The 18,569-nt window shown below is 37.9% G+C and overlaps 1 protein-coding gene across 3 annotated transcripts in view; it reads left to right on the forward strand.

Annotated features, from left to right (window-relative positions):
- The window catches only part of ZNF451 (zinc finger protein 451), an 83,876-nt gene that overhangs the window by 7,081 nt on the left and 58,226 nt on the right, over window positions 1–18,569 (forward strand). For 2 of the 3 annotated variants that reach the window (XM_025381605.1, XM_025381606.1), the window contains exon 3: window positions 3,212–3,292. In XM_025381605.1, the coding sequence (XP_025237390.1) occupies window positions 3,212–3,292 (81 nt within the window). Of the gene's footprint in view, window positions 1–3,211; window positions 3,293–4,772; window positions 7,447–18,569 lie in introns of those variants that run through there. The other variant, XM_025381607.1, reaches the window with a different exon arrangement.

Below are 18,569 nucleotides of genomic sequence, written 5' to 3' on the forward strand. Positions count from 1 at the left end.
TTTTTTTTTTTTTTTTTTTTTTTTTTTTTTTGAGACGGAGTCTCGCTGTGTCACCCAGGCTGGAGTGCAGTGGCCGGATCTCAGCTCACTGCAAGCTCCGCCTCCCGGGTTTTACGCCATTCTCCTGCCTCAGCCTCCGAGTAGCTGGGACTACAGGCGCCCGCCACCACGCCCGGCTAGTTTTTTTTGTATTTTTAGTAGAGACGGAGTTTCACCATGTTAGCCAGGATGGTCTTGATCTCCTGACCTTGTGATCCACCCGCCTCGGCCTCCCAAAGTGCTGGGATTACAGGTTTGAGCCACCGCGCCCGGCCCTTTTTTCTTTTTTCTTTTTTTTTTTTTTGAGATGGAGTTTCGCTCTTTTCACGCAGGCTGGAGTGCAATGGCACGGTCTTGGCTCACTGCAACCTCTGGGTTCAAGTGATTCTCCTGCCTCAGTCTCCCGGGTTCAAGTGATTCTCCTGCCTCAGTCTCCTGAGTAGCTGGAATTAGAGGCGCCCAACACCATGCTTGGCTAATTTTTTGTATTTTTAGTGAAGACAGGGTTTCACCATGTTGGCCAGGCTGGTCTCGAATTCCTGACCTCAGATGATTCGCCCGCCTTGGTCTCCCAAAGTGCTGGGATTACAGGCATAAGCCACCATGCCCATCCTGTTTTTCTTATTTTTTTTCCAGCCCATTTTACTTTTTACCTTGCATCTTGTCATCTTTCATCTTCCTCTTTACTTTCTGTGCATGGGAACTCTGCCTCTGTGTATTTCTGGTTGCCGGTTGGGGGGCTTTTGTGTTTACTATTTCTGTGGGCCTATAATGAAGGTTCCCAATGCATATTTCTTAAAGAGAGCAAAGTAAGATCATTATATCAATGGGAAAAGCTATCGTATTTTAATTTTTCTTCTTGGATCGAACATATGATTTTCAGTCTTCTTTTCTTTTTTTTTGTGAGAGTCTCGCTCTGTTGCCCAGGCTGGAGTGCAGTGGTACCATCTCAGCTCACTGCAGCCTCTGCCTTCAGGGTTCAAGTGATTCATCTGCCTCAGTCTCCTGGGTAGCTGGGACTACAGGTGCCTGCCACAACGCCCTATTCCTATTTTTAGTACAGTCAGGGTTTTACCATGTTGACCAGGCTGGTCTTGAACTCCTGACCTCAAGTCATCCACCTGCCTCTGGCTCCCAAGGTGTTGGAATTACAGGTGTGAGCCACCGTGCATGGCCTACATTCTTCATACCAGGCATAGATTTTAAAGTAGGTGATTCAGCTCTGTTGACCATATATTGGAGAGTATTGGTTCCTCTCTTTCTTTATTTTTTACTTCTGCCTTATAGTTTGAGCAAAAATCTCAATTCCTTTGTTACAGATCCCTGCCCAGTTTTGCCCTCTTGTTTTATATGGTATCTGAATTAGTACCCAAAAGATGGCAGTTTCTTGGTTGAGCAGAAGTCATAGCATAGGGGAGAAAGAAGCTATCTTCGAGACTGGATGCCTATTCTAGGGAAGAAGATCATTACCTAGATCTCAGCTTCTGTCTCCAACAGTCAACTTTCTACATGCTACAAAATCCTTTCCTCAACTATTATTTCTTCTGTGTTCCTTTCTCTTGTTTCCAGCATACTGGATTTCTCAAAATAATATGGTCTTTTCTGCTGCATTCTCAAGTGTTTTAGAGCCTGGCTTCTGTGCTCATTACTTTCTTGAAAGTTGCTCTCTCAAAGACCTTTAAAAATGTCTGGTTGCCACATTCAGTGGCATTTTATTGTTGCTGTGTTTCTGGCCACATTTAACACTGACAGCTTTTTATTGAGGCGATACGATAGTTCAATTTAGTTCTAGAGTTTAATAGCCTTCTAGGGGAGCAACTCTCAAATCTTTATTTCCAGGTATGTTCTTACTTCCCAGATTGGAGGCCTGCATTTTCAGCTGTCTGCTAGATACACCCTGTGTACTACTGTTACTTCAGCCCATAGGAATGTCAGGTTTCTGTTTCTGCTTTCCAAAGTTATACTAATGGCATTACACCTGAGCTTAAAACCTTAGAGATCACTGACTCCTTGTTTTGTTTTTTTTTAAATAATCTTTCAAATGTATTTTTATTTTATATATTTTTTATTATTATTATTATTATTATTATTATTATTATTGAGACAATCTTGCTCTGTTGCCCAGGCTGGAGTGCAGAGACATGATCTTGGCTTACTGCAACTTCTGCTTCCCAGGTTCAAGCGATTCTCCAGCCTCAGCCTCCTGAGTATCTGGGACTATAGGCACACACCACCGTGCCCGGCTAATTTTTACATTTTTAGTAGAGATGGGGTTTTACCGTATTGGTCAGGCTGGTCTCAAACTCTAGCCTGGCCAACATGGTAAAACCCCATCTGTACTAAAAATACACAAATTAGCTGGGCGTGGTTCTAACCTCAGGTGACCCGCCACCTTGGCCACCCAAAGTGCTGGGATTACAGATATGAGCCACCACACCCGGCCTAATAATCAGTCTCTTTTAGTTTTCCATTTTACTTGTATTCTCTTATATGTCCACTACCATACTCTTCTTGCCATCACCACCATTAGTTCTGCATTATCATGTGCCTGTACTGATTATCTTGCTTTGCCTGCTGTCCACACTCCTCTAAGTGATTGATCTTCTTGAAGCACAGTTCTCATGTTATTGTCTTATTATTATTTTTTATTTTCTTTGCCTATTGAATAAAATCTAGGCTTTTAAGCCTGACATTCAAGGCCTGGTTGATGAAGAAATTAGATTGGATGGAAAGAAAGAATGCAGAATAATTCAGGTTTGACGCTTGACTCTGCAGTGGTGGGTGATGAAGCTGAGCTATAAGTCAAATTCATTTTTGAACTTGGATATATTAACAGACTTTTGATACCAATTCTAGGTGTAAAGCACTGGATTATAATATTTGTATCTTTGTAGCACTGTTCTTATATTAATTTTCCTTTCCCAAGTAATTGACATGGCCTTAATACTCTACAGGTGTGTAGGTACTTCCTTTTAGGTCTTGTCATCATTTTATATTTACATATTTTGAATATTTTCCTCTGCTGCTTTTGTTCTGGTTATTTTCTGCTATCCACAAAGCTCCCTCTTCAGAGTAATTCTTGCCAGTCCCAACCAAAAAAACTAGTAGGTTTAAATGCTAATTTGGTTTGAATAACTGTTAATGGCTTGTACATTTGCTTGATCGTTTATAGGAAGGACCATTACGACCTGTTCTTGAATACATTGATCTGGTCAGCAGTGATGATGAAGAGCCTAGCACCTCTCATACTGATGTAAGTACATTATATTTGATTTGTGTTTCTTCATTTGTATCTTTTAAGAGGTATTCTCTAAAGAGAGTTATCAAATCAGTGATGCCTGTGTTTAGAAATAGCCAGTTCTATTAGAATGGGCTAAAATAGGTAGTCCAAGGAGTTCTTTGCCCAGATCTCCTACTTCCAGTTTTTTTCCTCTACTTTGAGTGACAATATGAAAAAATGGTAATAAGACTCTGGGAAATTCTAAGCCTTAGAGGTGGTATCTGATAAAAGGGAAATGGAATAAAAACTGCAAGCTTATTGATTCCTCTTTCCCTTCTCTTTTCCTATATTCTCCTCAGGTGCCCTATACAACAGGATTCTTTTGTTCCAGAACCACATGACCACAGAAAATTTGTTTTCTCTTAGAAAAAAGGATATGTAGAGATCCTTTTAGGAATGAAAAGTGAGGGAAGGGTTTATAGGAGATATATTACTTCAGTCATCATCCCTTTCACCTTGTCTGTGCCCCACATATTTAGAGTTACTTATCTTACCTGTGATGTACTGGTTGTAGGTTTGACCCTTGACCAATACTTTCCTTGCTCTGAGAAGTGAACTAGTTGAGCCCTTTGTAACAGTCTTGCCTTTCATTTGTCCTTGCTTTAGCCCAAACTTCTGTTAATGGGCTGTTTTCTTCTTGGATTAGAAAACTCTTACTGTTCAGAGTGGCCACAAACTTCTTGCTCTGTGATATAGGGGATTGAGAGACTTGGACTTGGAATCAGAATACCTGGGTTTGAGTCCCAACTTTACTCTTTACAAATTCTGTGACTTTGGATAAATTAAGTAACCTTTTAACCTCCGTTTTTCAGTCAAATAAGAATAATACCTACCTCACAGGGTTGTTGTGAGGATGAAATGAGGTAACAAATTATAACTCCTTATACTACAAACCATAAAGTAGGACTATACGACTAGAAAGTTTTGTTATTCATGGAGAGTGAATGACAGAATTTTCAAAGGTGCTTAAAATGACTCTAATGGGGGAGTTTTAGATTTTTTTTTCTTCTTAGTGGAACTTTCCTTAAGTTCTCTTTGCCATCGTTAGCTTCTTGCGTATCTTGAATAGAACTTAACATATCTTGAATGGAATATTTTTTTCTTTTATTCTTATGAGTGGTCTCAACACTTATTCTTATGCTAACACGGGACCAAACAGCAGCCAGGGTAGCACCACATGATCTGAGCTTGTTTTTACTCTCTACTTTTTCATAAACAGAGTCCCAGATTAATGCCAATAGTTGATATTGGGTCTTTGGGGTAGCAAAGTTTGTGGATTTGACTTCTCTGATTCCTTTTGCTGACCTTGAGTGGATTGTATCTTTCACTGTTAATTATAATAATTTAAAAATTGAGTTCTACTTACTGGACGTGAATCTCTGCACTTGAAAGTTAACATATTAAAAGCATTTTTTTCTCTTCCTTGGTTTTCTTGTTCATGTGGATAACCCAGAGAATGCCTGAATCTAAGGTGCCATCCTCTGAGAATCATCGCCCAGAAATGTGCTCTAGCTGCAGTGTTCCTCTTCCCATTGGAGATAGCAGCTCCTTCTCTGGGAGTTGTTCCAGCAGTCCAGAAAGGATAGTTTCTCAAACTTCCTCTGTTGAGAACCCATTGGAGAACCAGAAAAATGATCAAAATAATTCAGATACTAAGATCTCTGAGACAGAGACCCTTAAATCGTCACAGAATTTTCAGACTCTGCCTTCATCTCCACTTCTGGTCCCCCAAGAATCTTTGGCCTCTTCTGAGGTCAAAGAGAATTTATGTATAGATTCTTCTTCAGCTTCACAGCATGGACGGGATGCCATCCTCTATCTCCAGACACAAGTAGCTGAAATGTCCCGAGTGATACGTGATCTGCAGTCCAGGAGCTGTTTTAGATTTCATCATTCTAGGCCAAGTGAGAACTCCTCAGTTCCTTGGGACATCTCCACCTCTAAGGAGGAAAATTTATCCACAGTTGAAGAAGAAACTGATTACAAATCACCATCAGCTGATGACAAAGGGCAGCCATCTGACCCCAGCCAATCTAGTTTCACAGGTCTTTTGAAGAGAATGGAACAAAGAGGTGTTATAAAAAGGGTGACATTACAATCTGAAGCAGAGTCATGTGAAGGGAAACCTGATTGTGTGACTTCTAAAAAACGTTTGGTTCCTCCATTGCATCCTCTTCTGAGAATTGCCACCACTGAGGTTTTTAAAGACCCTGCTGATTGCCATCCTTCTTCCTTCATGGGACACAGGGTATATCCTGTGGCCAAGGACACCTCTCCTTTCCAACCAAACCCACCAGCTGAAGGCCCCATTGTAGAAGCATTAGAACACAGCAAAAGAGGAAATACAACATCCCCTCTAGATTCTACCTCAAAAGAAATGGAGGTCATGGGTTGTAGGTTTTACCATGCTGCCTCCATTGCAGCCCGAGCTGCTAGCTACATGGCTTATATGACTCAATATCAGCGTAAACTCTGGGAAGACATGGAAGATCTGGTTCATGACCCAGAGTTTGATCGTGGAAAAGCAAGATGTATAATATCTGATGGTATGGATGCAGGCCTTTGGCAACTTTGTACTACTAGGGACATAATGGATTCTGTAGTCAGAGTTATGGCCATGGCCATAGACTATAGAAGGCAGGCCTGGCTTCGACTTACATCTCTTACTAAGAAAACCCAGGAGAAGATCTCCCACTTGCCCTTTGATGGTACTTCCCTTTTTGGACAAGATGTAAAAGCTGTTGTTGCAGAAGAGAACAGTATAAAAGAAAATGACTATAAAGATCACAAATACTATAATCAGCATCGATACTTTTATAGTCATGATCAGAAAGCACATTATCACAATAGAGGATACTCCAAAGGGGATTGGTACAAACCTCGAAACCACCCCTATAGATATAGAAAGAAGGGAGACTCTCCAGAACGCCATGGGTACAAGAATTAATAACCTGTTTTATGTTCAGCAGAATAGTCATTCAAGATCCTAACTATTTTACTTGTTCCTCCTCGTACAAATAGGATCTACAGGTAGGAGATCATCTCAAAAACTGAATGCATGTCTGGAATGATCACAGCTGACATTTGAATTGTAGACTTTTGAAATGAAGTATAAAATAAACTCATGACTTACTGACCAAGTGGGCAGTGGAGACTTTCTTGAAAGGGTTGGACAAATGTTTATCCTTTATTTCTGGTCCAAAAATAAGTTTGGAGGAGGGCCACTCAGGAATCTGAATCCTCTTGTGATTAAAGAAAAATATAAAGATTTGTTCCTCAGGAAAATCTTATCTGTAAACTGAGGACTAGCAGATATTTTGAATCTAGAAATAACCTAATACTAGATCTCTGTTTACTAAGACCAGAGGTAAATCCTTCATTTTTAGGTTATCAGTGCTTCCTTGTTCAGGCTTCAGTTTGACAGATCTTCACAAAATGACACATCTGTTAAAATGTCTTTATGTCAAGATGGTCAACTCACCAAGAGTTCGTACTACTGTCAAGCTCTGTGAGACTTCAGAATCAGCCATGAAGCTTTGTGTCAACTGGAATTCAAGTCAAATTTTGCCAAATCCAGTTTGCTTCCCCTTGGAATGGCTAGATGTCACAGGTCTTCTATGGACACCAACTGGAAAAAGACTTCTACCTATAACATCTCTGTAGAAATTGCACAGTAACTATCTTCATCAAGACTTTGATGGCCACCATACCATCACTACTCATAAAGCTACATGTGAGAGAGTTCTTTGTTGTCATCAGTCCTAATAGTCTTTGACCTATCAAGCTCTCATATCAAGTTGTAAGACTGAGTCATGGTAGTCTCTCACTGTAAGCTGGGCCTTTCACCAAGATGGCCTTCTTAAACAACCTACCTTCTAAACATTTAATTCTTTTGAGCTTGATAGTGCATCACACTCTAAATACAAAAAAGATACGCACATCAGTGCCCTGGAAATAAAGGATATTACACGATCCAGGCATGAAAATCTGAACTCCTAAGAGCAAGAATTCCAAACATGCCTGACAATCTTCTCCCCTTACTGTAATAAAGAGGGATACCATCAGTCTAGATTTTATTGGGAATCCTTAAGATTTAAAGCATAGCTGTGGATTTAGTGAAGAGAACATGATATCCATTAAGGATTTGAAAGGCTGAAATCAAGACTTCAGTGATACATTCTTGGTTACTTGGTTACTTAATTTAGTCAGATTCTTAGTGTAAGAGACAGCTTATCTTTTTGCTCCCAGTTGATCCCAGTAATAGTTTTTCACCGTACTGGAACTGGCAGCAGATACCTCAGTTATATGTCCCACAGTATCTTCTCTTTAGACTCAAGGTAGTGGATGTGTGGTATATCAGCCCTTAGATCCATGTCTTCACAGCATGACATCAGGAATGGAGAATATGTCAAGTTTGAGGGGTCTGAATACATCACCTAGTATTATTTGCTTGGCAGCCAAAACCAGTTGTTTTTCTTTTAATTGACAGACTTAATTCTGTAACTTCTGTGTTTTTTCATCTGCTTGGTCGAGGCATTTTGGATATACTACTAATTGAATATGGCACTGTTTTATGGTGTATGTGGCTTCTTGCCATAGTTGTTGCACAGTGGTAATTGACATTTTCTCTGGTGCCACGATTTTTAATAGTTTATTGGAAGCTCCTTCCTCCTCCCCCATCATAACTATATTCAGCACCCATTTTAAAATCTACTTTTCTTCCTTTCCTTATTTGTGTTACAGAGGTTGTTGGCGTAAATTTTACTACTTGGAAGAAATTATTTTGTCAGTTAATTTCCGGGTACTGTATTGGTCATGTTTGTCCTATTTGTAGATTAAACTTGAACTAGTCTTAATAAAGGGGGTATTGTTTTGCAGATTTAGCCCAGTCATATAAAGAGTTAATACTTACCTTATTTTTCTGTATTTTACACAAAATTTTATTTCCACTTCTGTGGAAAAGGTCCATGCCAGTGTTCTTTACAAACTGTCTTTCAAACTAAACCCTGGAAGAATATTGATTACCTGAACAGAAACAAAGGCCTAAGAAATCATACATTTTTGTGGCTTATGTGCATTGCACCCATCAGGCAATCCCATGTGCTCTTGATACTGGCACTGTAGTTTTATCTTAGAGAACTTGCCACTGGAGAACTCAGTGGTGAGAGACCTTGGAAATGTTTTATGTGACTGCACATAAGTGTTCCTAACTAGCTAAGGCTACTTCAGACTCTTTTCACTTTCCATTTCTCCCCTTTTCCTTCCCTGAATTAGATGCTATGTCATAAACTTGGTGGTTTTTGATATACCCTTATTTCAAACCTTAAACTAAACCAAAATAAGTTATGCCTGAAAATGTGTTTGTCTGAAACTATTTTGGCACTTCCCTTTAATATACTTCCCCTCCCCTTTGCCTTTTAAATTGTGGTTTAAAAAAAAGAAAAGAAAAGAGGCACATAAAGCTTAGCACCTTAACCATTTTTTAAACGTATGGTAGTGTTGACTATATTTGCATTGTTGCGCAGCTCCTCCATTCTTAAATATTCGTAAGATGATGTTGCTGTTCTCTTTTCCTCTTGTGATATTTATGTTGCCCAGTAATAAGTAAAAGTATCCTTTCTTAGTTACCCTAACTGATGTGCCCAAGTGTCTCCAGATACTCTGTTTTCCTCAAAGTGTAAAGGTATAGGGAAGTCATCAAATTGGTGACCAAGTAGTTCTGAAAGGATTTGACCGTTTAATAGGGATGGAGACAGAATGCATATCAGGAAGAGTTTTTAGTTGTAGATTAGTTTCTTGAGTGCGAAAGAAATATCTTTAATGTGTTTATTTTTTATTATTTTAAAATCTCTGGCATACTTGAAAGATGATAATGTTATAAAACTTAAAGTGAGGATTTGGTCTAGGGAGATTACCCCAGTAGAATCAGAAACTCTTAGATAATAAATATTCGTATTATGCCTGCCATGTTCAGAGCCTGCAACAAAATTCTCTAGTAGGCCAACCTCTAATGTTTAAATACCTCTAGGTTTTCTAGGAGGCCTTGGAATAGTTGCAAGTTTAATGATCTGTTATTCTCAAAAAGGATGTATCTAATGATCTTTTTTCTTCAAAATGTTACTTCTTGATTAGATATACAATGTATACAGAGACAATATGGTTTCTTGTAGTTACTGTGTATAGAGAATTACTGTTTCCATTTTTATATGAAGTGCCTTTTTAAATTCTACACTTTTCTTTAAAACTTAAACTTTGATGTCTTGCATATATTGCTTGTGGTATTTATGTGAATTTTGTACAGTGATTTAATCTTGTAGTTTATTACTCTATCATTTGTACAATTGCACTATCTAAATGTACTCCCTTCTGAATGTTAATTTGTTTATAGCACTGTTGATTCATTTCAGAAGGTTGTAGAGTATACCTTCCTCCCCCTTATTTAACTAACTAGACAGTAGTTCTTTTTTGTTATTAGTGAGTGGCCAATTTTGGGGGGCCTTAAGACAGCTTTGTTTTCTATAGATGCGCTCTAGGTTTTCTGATTGTCTCATATCTAACCTTGTTCTTAGCCATGGTAACACAACTTAATATTTGATAAGTGGGTGTGTTTACTTGGTTAGAATAAGCAAGGACATTTTTAAAAAGCAGTAAATTTGCTGACACTTTATCTTTTTTTTTAAAAGACTGAATGACAGCTTCCTTATCAGTATAATTACAGTTAAACTTTTATTTTTTTTTTAAACTGTGTGGCAGCTTCTTTATCAGTATAATTCCATTTATTTAACCCTCAAAATGACATTTTGAAGGGAGCATAAACTCTTTCAGGCTACTTGGACACTATTTAGTATGCTTTATTAGTACTACACTAATAATTTACTGAGTGATACCTAAGTGACCTGATTGATAATGTCCTTAAGGACCGGATACATCCAGGATAACCTCTCAGGTACTGTAAACAAGGAGGTTGAAAAAGACACATTCCAGAATCCCTTTGGTAAAATTGGATACTGATATGGATGGACATGACATTCATTATTCTTGAAGATATAACTAGTTGACTGGGATTCTGATGAAGGTTTGAAATTATGGATTAGATATTTGTAGAAGTAGTTTAAAGATTGCAATAAGTGAAATCTTTTTTTTTTTTTTTTGAAACGGAGTTTCGCTCTTGTTGCCCAGGCTGGAGTGCGATGGCGTGATCTCGGCTCACTGCAACCCCCACCTCCCGGGTTGAAGCAATTCTCCTGTCTCAGCCTGCCGAATAGCTGGGATTACAGGCATGCGTCACTATGCCCAGCTAATTTTGTATTTTTAGTAGAGATGGGGTTTCTCTATGTTGGTCAGGCTGGTCTCAAACTCCTGACCTCAAGTGATCTGCCTGCCTTGACCTCCCAAAGTGCTGGGATTACAGGTGTGAGCCACCGTGCCTGGCTGTGAAATCTTTTTTTTTTTTTTTATGTGAGGCGTATTTTGCCGCAGTCTCGCACTGTTTAGGTTCTCTTGTCTTTTGGAATTTATCATTCTGTATTTAATGTTAGTGGCTAGTCCAATAATTGATTGTCTCATCTGTATGCATCTTATGCATGTGATTCCATTGACTAGATCAATTCTGTATGGTTTATCATAGTAGATACACAAACCAGTCTTTATTTTTTACCTAAGAAAATATATAGGTGGAAGTTATCAGTAAACTGGTGATTATTGTATTGAATGCAAATCTTTTTATTATTTTTCCAGATATATTGAGTTTTATAAAATATTAAAATATTATTTTATGAAATTTCCCTTCCTGGATGAGCAGAATATTGTTTTATTAAATCTTCTCTTACTAGTGGAATATTTTTTACTTCTTTGTCTTTTCATTTACTTGTTTTTTGTTGTAATGAAAACTTTAGTAGTGTTTGGTACCATTGAGATAACTTATTACTGGAAATTTTGTTGGCTTCCTGTGGGATATATCTGAAAGTGGTCACAGTCCAACCATGTCCTTTTGATGTTGTTAGCATATCAGTTATTCTTTGTATTGATCTTTTCTTCTGTATTCAACACCTCTTTCTGAAAGGATGTCTGATCTTCCCATAATCTCTTTGATGTAGGTGATATTTTTTATTCTATCAGTGTATACTAGACAAGATTTTGATGTGGCTTTGTGTTTGTATATTTAAATACCATGTCTTTAAAGCATTAGTAGAAGAGATATTCTAGTTTCTTCTAATGTCCCTTTTAAAAAAAAAAATAGCCAGTCCAGTATCTCAAACTACTTTGATTTTTGAACTTAAATCAACTTTTAGTGCTACCTTGTTTAATGGTAGTATTATTTTCTCATTTCTACATGTTCACACACATTTATTATATATAGTTTATGGTTAGAGGTATCTTATAAAAATTTTGAAGCCCATCCCCATGGATTTATTATATATAATACAGTCCTGATATATCTTAAAGTTAACCCGTTAAGGGCTTTACTGGTTGAGGTAACCTATTTCAAATGGTGTGTTGGGTTTTGTGATACCTTGTCAAGAATTCAGTAAGAATTTTCAGGTTGTCTGTATTTTCTTTTGGGACTTTGGAGATCTCTCAAGTTGTATTGTTTTGGAGATCTCTCAAGTCGTATTGCTTTCTGTATTCCTGAGTATATTCCTTTGGTAACATGAAGGTAAATAGTTTATATTTGATGATTTTTTTTTTTTTTTTTTGAGACGGAGTTTCACTGTCACCCAGGCTGGAGTGCAGTGGCGCGATCATGGCTTCCTGCAAGCTCTGCCTTCTGGGTTCACGCCATTCTCCTGCCTCAGCCTCCTGAGTAGCTGGGACTACAGGCACCCGCCACCACGCCTGGCTAATTTTTTGTATTTTTAGTAGAGATGGGGTTTCACCGTATTAGCTAGGATGGTCTCAATCTCCTGACCTCGTGATCCGCCCACCTCGTCTTCCCAAAGTGCTGGCATTACAGGCGTGAGCCACAGCGCCCGGCCTATATTTGGTGATATTTTTAAAAGTTCTACTTTGACTGTAAGTGCTTCAAGAATTGTGTTCAGTTAGTAGTACTTTTGTAAGACTAACCCTGTTCATATGCTATCTTTGCTCCATGAGTTATCATAGTACTGTTTTCTTTCATTACCCATAAGAGTGGCTCTATCACAACATTCACTTTTAAGGGCTGCAGTTAGACCTCTTGTTAAGTCCTACTTTTATCTGTGATGGCTATGTTTCATACTACCTTTATTTATAAATGTAGTAATTTGTTAAATAACTATCATGTTGTGGTCCCTTAATACCTCTTTTGATTGGTGAGGTAACAGTGATGTGGATGATGAAATAAAAATGTTTCCCCAAGTCACTAAGCACAGTTTTCAACTCATTTTTTTTTTACATATTTAATTTACATTTAAGTACTGGTAGGTATGCAGCCAGTTCCTTTTTGCCTTCATTAGAATCTAGTTATATAAATAGTTTCATTTAGATTCTTGGGACAGAGGGCCTGTGTATTGATCTTTCTTTAATGGCTTGGAACAGCTTCTATATGTTCTGACAGGGTTTGGAAGCATGTTGATATCCTTGTGTCTAATTGTCATCTTCCTGCCTGGGAAGACAGTAGAAGAAAGAATCTGGATTTGTATAGTCTCTGTACAGGCTCTGTGCTGGTTGCAAGGCACTCTTGAGAGAGAAATTCCTTCTTATTTTGCAGATGAAAAACTGAAACTTGAGTCATTAAGCAACTTGCTCAGGTAGTAGAACTGAGCTTTAAATATAGACTTTTTCCAGTCTCAATTCAACATTATACTAGGCTGCCTCCATGTGTTTTTCAAAGCCCCATTCAAGTTTTACTTCTATGGCAAACTCATTTCACATACACAAATCTTTTTCTTTTCTGAACTTTGTTTATGACTTTGCTGTCACTCCACTAAAGTATTTGATGTCGTATATTAACTGATTCCTGATTATTTCACTTGTCAGATCAGGAACCCTATCCTCTTAGTTCTCCCATTGAGATTTCACTGTGCTGGACTGAGATTATTCTTGATTCATAGTCATTGGTTTCTGTTTCCATTCATTTTCAGCACTGATTATGTTAATCGTATTGCTTGTGTTTTTTCTTTGTTCTATGTTGTTTATTACATTCATTTTGTTTCATATAGACACTTAATTTTTTTTTAACTAGCATTTTGAGGATATTGGCTTAATGGAAGGAAAAAGGAATGGTGCAAAAAGCACATGGTATTTGAATTCCAAAGACCTTGACCCTCAGTATTAGCAAGTCACTTATTTTCTGAGCCTCAGTCTTCCTACTCTCAAATGAATTAATATCCAAAAGTACTTTGAAAACACTAAAGCTGATACAGATTTCCTTTTTTAAGTAATTGTGCTGTTTCTATTCATGTTGGATATGGTGTTCTGTGGTATTAACTATAGATACATACCTTTTAAAATGTATCTAACAGCATGTAAATATTCATTTCATGCCATGTGATCATGTTCCCCCTTTTATGATTTTTTAAGACTATCTTACAAGCCTAACAGTGTACTAAGTCATTAGAAGACATATTTAAAGTAAAAGTCTCTTTTCCCAAGTACAAGCTAAGAAATGCTCATAATAAACAATAAGAAAATAATAAGAGAATGTAGAATGAAGAGCTAGAGTGTGTATGTATGTGTATACAATTTTTGATAGATGGTATTTTGTTATTTTATATCTGTGTTGAAAACAGTCTTTTAGTTTGTCAGACATCTTTTTCAGTACCTGCTCTGTGCAGGCAGGTGCTAAGAAAGGTCTGAGAATACTGAGGGTTAATAAGAGATGGCATATTCTCAAGAGAAGTAAATACCAATAAAGTATAAGAGCAGATGTCCTTTTTGGAAGAATGCCTGTGGTGATGGAACAAAAAGAGCCATATAGAGGGATGAGGAAAGCTTTTCTTACCAAGTGTGTGAGCTGAGTTTTGGAGGAGAATTAGGCAAGAGTTAGTTGGCCTGGTGGAGAAACAGGAGCCAGGCATTCAGGTGGAGGAGCAGGAGAGTGCAACAGTGTGGGTAACATAATGGAGTGTGTCTGGTTTCAGAATTATGAAAAATAGTCTTTAGGGGAAACAGAAAAGGAGGAGAGTAAACTAAAAGAAGTTGATAAATTATCCGTGAATATATACTGGTTCCTACATATTCAAAGTATGCTAAGTTTGTGTAGCCATCACTTGTAAGGTTGTAGGAGTTGTCTCTCTAGGAGTTGGTTTGTACCGTAGTCCATTATGTACATCTAGAACAATTCTTTCCCGGAACTGAGCCCAAGCTGGGCTTTCAGCAGTGCACCTTTGGCTCTGGGGCAGCTCAAGCAATCGGAGAGAACTGAGGCACTGGTAGAGAACAACTCTGAGGATGAACAGGGTAATGCCCCTGAAGTGGAATGTGGTATCCCTTCACAGTTAAATGGTTGCATACTTCAGGGTCACCTGTGGAAAGGTGTCCTCAGGGTAGCTAAAAGTGGTTAATTTCCTTGTGTTTTGACTTACAGATGATTTCTAGGTGGACTTGGGGAAAATAAAGATACTTATAAAAATATTGCCTCATTGGCATTTGGAGGTGTTGTATTGAAGGAGGAAGTGGGTTCCTATCACCAGAACCCTCTCTAGGTGATTCAGATAGGAAATTGGGTTGTAGACCTTGTCACAGTAATATCTCCAGCAGCTCCAACACATTTTGTCAACTTCGTGTTTAAGTTTTTTTCCTTGCTGTTGGCCACTTTTAGCTTCTTTTTTTTTTTTTCTTCTTTTCCTTTTTTTGTTTTTGAGACAGTCTTGCTCTGGCTCCCAAGCTGGAGTACAGTGGGGTCATCTTGGTTTACTGCAACCTCCACCTCCCAGGTTCAAGTGATTCTCCTGCCTCAGCCTCCCAAGTAGCTAGGATTACAGGCACGTGCCACCATGCCTGGCTAATTTTTTGTATTTTTTGTAGAGATGGAGTTTTGCCACGTTGGCCAGGCTGGTCTCAAACTCCGGACCTCAAGTGATCTGCCCACTTTGGCCTCCCGAAGTACTGGGATTACAGACGTGAGCCACCGTACCAGGCCCCATTCCCACTTTTATTTTCTCTACAGTTCATCTTTTTTTTTTTTTTCCCTTCTATGCCAGAGGCGAAACAGTGGCACGCGGGGTTAAAAATCTGTAACTCCCTTTTGGTTTATCACACATCATATTCAGAGTTATTGTGTGGTTTTGTTTTTTTTTTTCTTTTTGAGACTGAGTCTCACTCTGTTGCCGAGGCTAGAGTCAGTGGTGCAATCTCGGCTCACTGCAACCTCTGCCTCCCAGGTTCAAGCGATTCTCTTGCCTCAGCCTCCCGAGTAGCTGGGATTGCAGGCGCCCGCCACTATGCTCAACTAATTTTTGTATTTTTAGTAGATACAAGATTTCACCATGTTGGCTAGGCTGGTCTCGAACTCCTGACCTCAGGTGATCCACCCACCTTGGCCTCCCAAAGTGCTGGGATTATGGGTGTGAGCCACCACGCCTGGCTGTATATTTTAAAATTCTCTTAAGTTCCAAAGTTGCATTGTTACTATTATTTTTTGGTCCTGTACTGAAGGAGGATGAAAGTCATTTTCCTAAAATGATTTTTGTAGAGAGAGATGTTGGCAGTTTACTCAAAAGAGAATATAGGAAAATCTTTTTTAACAGGTTTGGTGGGACTAGCCTTCTTAACTGAATAAAGTACTTTACAGAATGGGGTATATCTATATGTATGTTTTAAGATTTGTTCATACAAAGCAGATGTCCTGTGTACTTTGTATTTGTAAACAACTAATTGGGGGTGGGAAGGAGATTGCTTTGTAAAAAGAGAGTTTCCTGGTCCTAAAGCTTTGCTGCTGGAGATGGTAAGATGGTAAATAAATATTGTACTGTTATGCTGTGTTTATCTCTTCTGCTTTATCTGTATTTGCATATAAAATTCTTGAGAAAAACCATTGCTTTTCAAAGTGTTATTTGGGATACAGTTTGAGTTATATAAGTTGAGTGGCAGGGGCTTCTGGTAAACAGAACTTTGTTGGGGGGTGGTGCAAACTTCAGACCAAACCATGGATTGAAGCTTTAGGATGGGCAATAATAAGCAGACTTTGAAATTGGGTTTCTATGAAGTAATCCATTCGTTGCAGGCTTTCTATTCAAACCAAATGCACTAGTCAGATACTGTGATGATGATGTGCAAAGTTAATTCTTTTGCAGTTGGTTGTTCCTTTGAGCTTTCTTTGAACTTGGAGTCCCTTACATATAAGATAGAGATGATGAAAGAAATACTTTCCAGTTGGAACTCCTCTGGATAATCAGTGCCGGCTGATGTTCAGGAAGATATTATGACTGTAAATAAACCTGCCTTGGATTGTTTTGTGTATATCCCCTCACCTTATTCTTTACCTTCCTCCCTCCTACAAATTGCATCTTTTCCTATTACTAGCTTTTTCATTACCCAGAAGGTGCCTATGATGAGTCATATAGGAAACTGGGTTGTTGTGGTCACTTCTCTGGGTAGTAACTGTTCTTGCAGAATACTTTCTTCCTAGGTTATGTCAACCTGTGTGGTATATGGAGCAAAATTGTTCCATTTCATAGACAGGTCTAGTGACTTCATATTCATAATGTATTCATATTTCTATTAAAGTAATTTTGTAGAAAATGTAAAATGGAAGCTTTTTGGTTCATCAAGAACTAAAGTGCTTTTTAGAAATTAGTAATAATGATTTACAAATATAAGTCATTTATCATTAAAAGGCCACAAAGTAGTACAATGCTGTGAGCTATTGTAAAATAATTTCTTCTGTGAAGCCCTGCTTTTTGTTGTTTTTTTTCTTTCTTTTTAAGCCTTTATTTTAGGTTCAGGGGTACATTTACAGGTTTGTTTTATAGGTAAACTTGTGTCATAGGGGTTTGGGATACAGGATTATTTTGTCACCCAGGTACCAAGCATGGTAACCGATTGTTATTTTTCTGGTGCTCTCCCTCCTTCCACCCTCCTCCCTCATGTAGGCCCAATGTCTGCTGTTCCCATATTTGTGCCCTTTGGTTCTCATTATTTAGCTCCCACTTATATGTGAGAACATGCAGTATTTGGTTTTCTGTTCCTGTGTTAGTTGACTGAGCCCTCCAGCTCCATCCATGTTCCTGCAGAGGACATGATGTCATTCTTTTTTTTTTTTTTTTGGCTATATAGTAGTCCGTTGTGTACATGTACTACATTTTCTTTACCTAGTCCTGCTTTTTACTATTGTGTTCTAGAAATTGCTTCGCAAAAGCAAAATCACTCCATAAATTCCGCATTCCCTTTGAGTTGGTATTTGCAAACATTTAAAGTCACTGATTTAGCTAGTTACCACAGTAAGTTACTCAGAGGCTCAACTTTTCGGTGAGTGATGTGTGAAGAATAAAGTGAAAGATCTGCCTGAATTTAATATTTGTAAAAAATGTATTCATGGATCTTTTAAGAAAAATTTTTTTATAAAACAGTTTAGAGCCAGTTCTGTCTGACATTTAGCTTCCTAAACCATACCACATTTTCAGGATCAAGAGTGAATTGTTCAAGAAAGAAGCATTTGTAGATGAATTTTAAGAGAAAGTTATGAAGTCATGTACATTCATCTGAAGTTACTTAAGTAGAAATTTAGCTTGTACTAAAAATTTATTTTGGTGTTTAATTGGCTTCCTTTTGAGCACATTTGTTAAACATACCTGAGAGAACTTATCTTCGTGACTGGAAAAACTAAGAATCCTGCTTTCTATATTTACCTTCCAAACAATAATAGAGAAAGGTGAGGTCTAAGTGAGCTGAATAAGCATATATTTTTAAGTTTCAGCTTTTAATTTGACTGTATACTTTCATCAGTATTTTAAATACATTTTAAAATGCAGAGTCAGACATGCTTTTAGGAAAACCATATATGTAAAAAAAATACAAATTTGTGTTTTAGCTAAATGTTTTTTGCTTTAAGTGATAATGATGTTTGCCTTGAAATTTGTGTAAAAGTATTTTCCCAGTAGCCATTAAGCTTGTTGAGCTGAAACTGACTTTCCTTAATTCTTGATTAATATGTTTCTGTTGGGTTTGGAAAATAATGTAACCCAATATTATACATCTAGGGACAAAAATCTGAGAAAAGTTACATACAATTTACTAATAGATTATGTCCCTTCTAGATGCAGCATTTCTGTCTATATTTGTGTAGGATAGATATTAAACATATTTTTATAAGGCGAAATTAGTGATTTAA

This window comes from Theropithecus gelada, chromosome 4 (genome assembly GCF_003255815.1).
Source record: "Theropithecus gelada isolate Dixy chromosome 4, Tgel_1.0, whole genome shotgun sequence".
Classification (NCBI taxonomy): domain Eukaryota; kingdom Metazoa; phylum Chordata; class Mammalia; order Primates; family Cercopithecidae; genus Theropithecus; species Theropithecus gelada.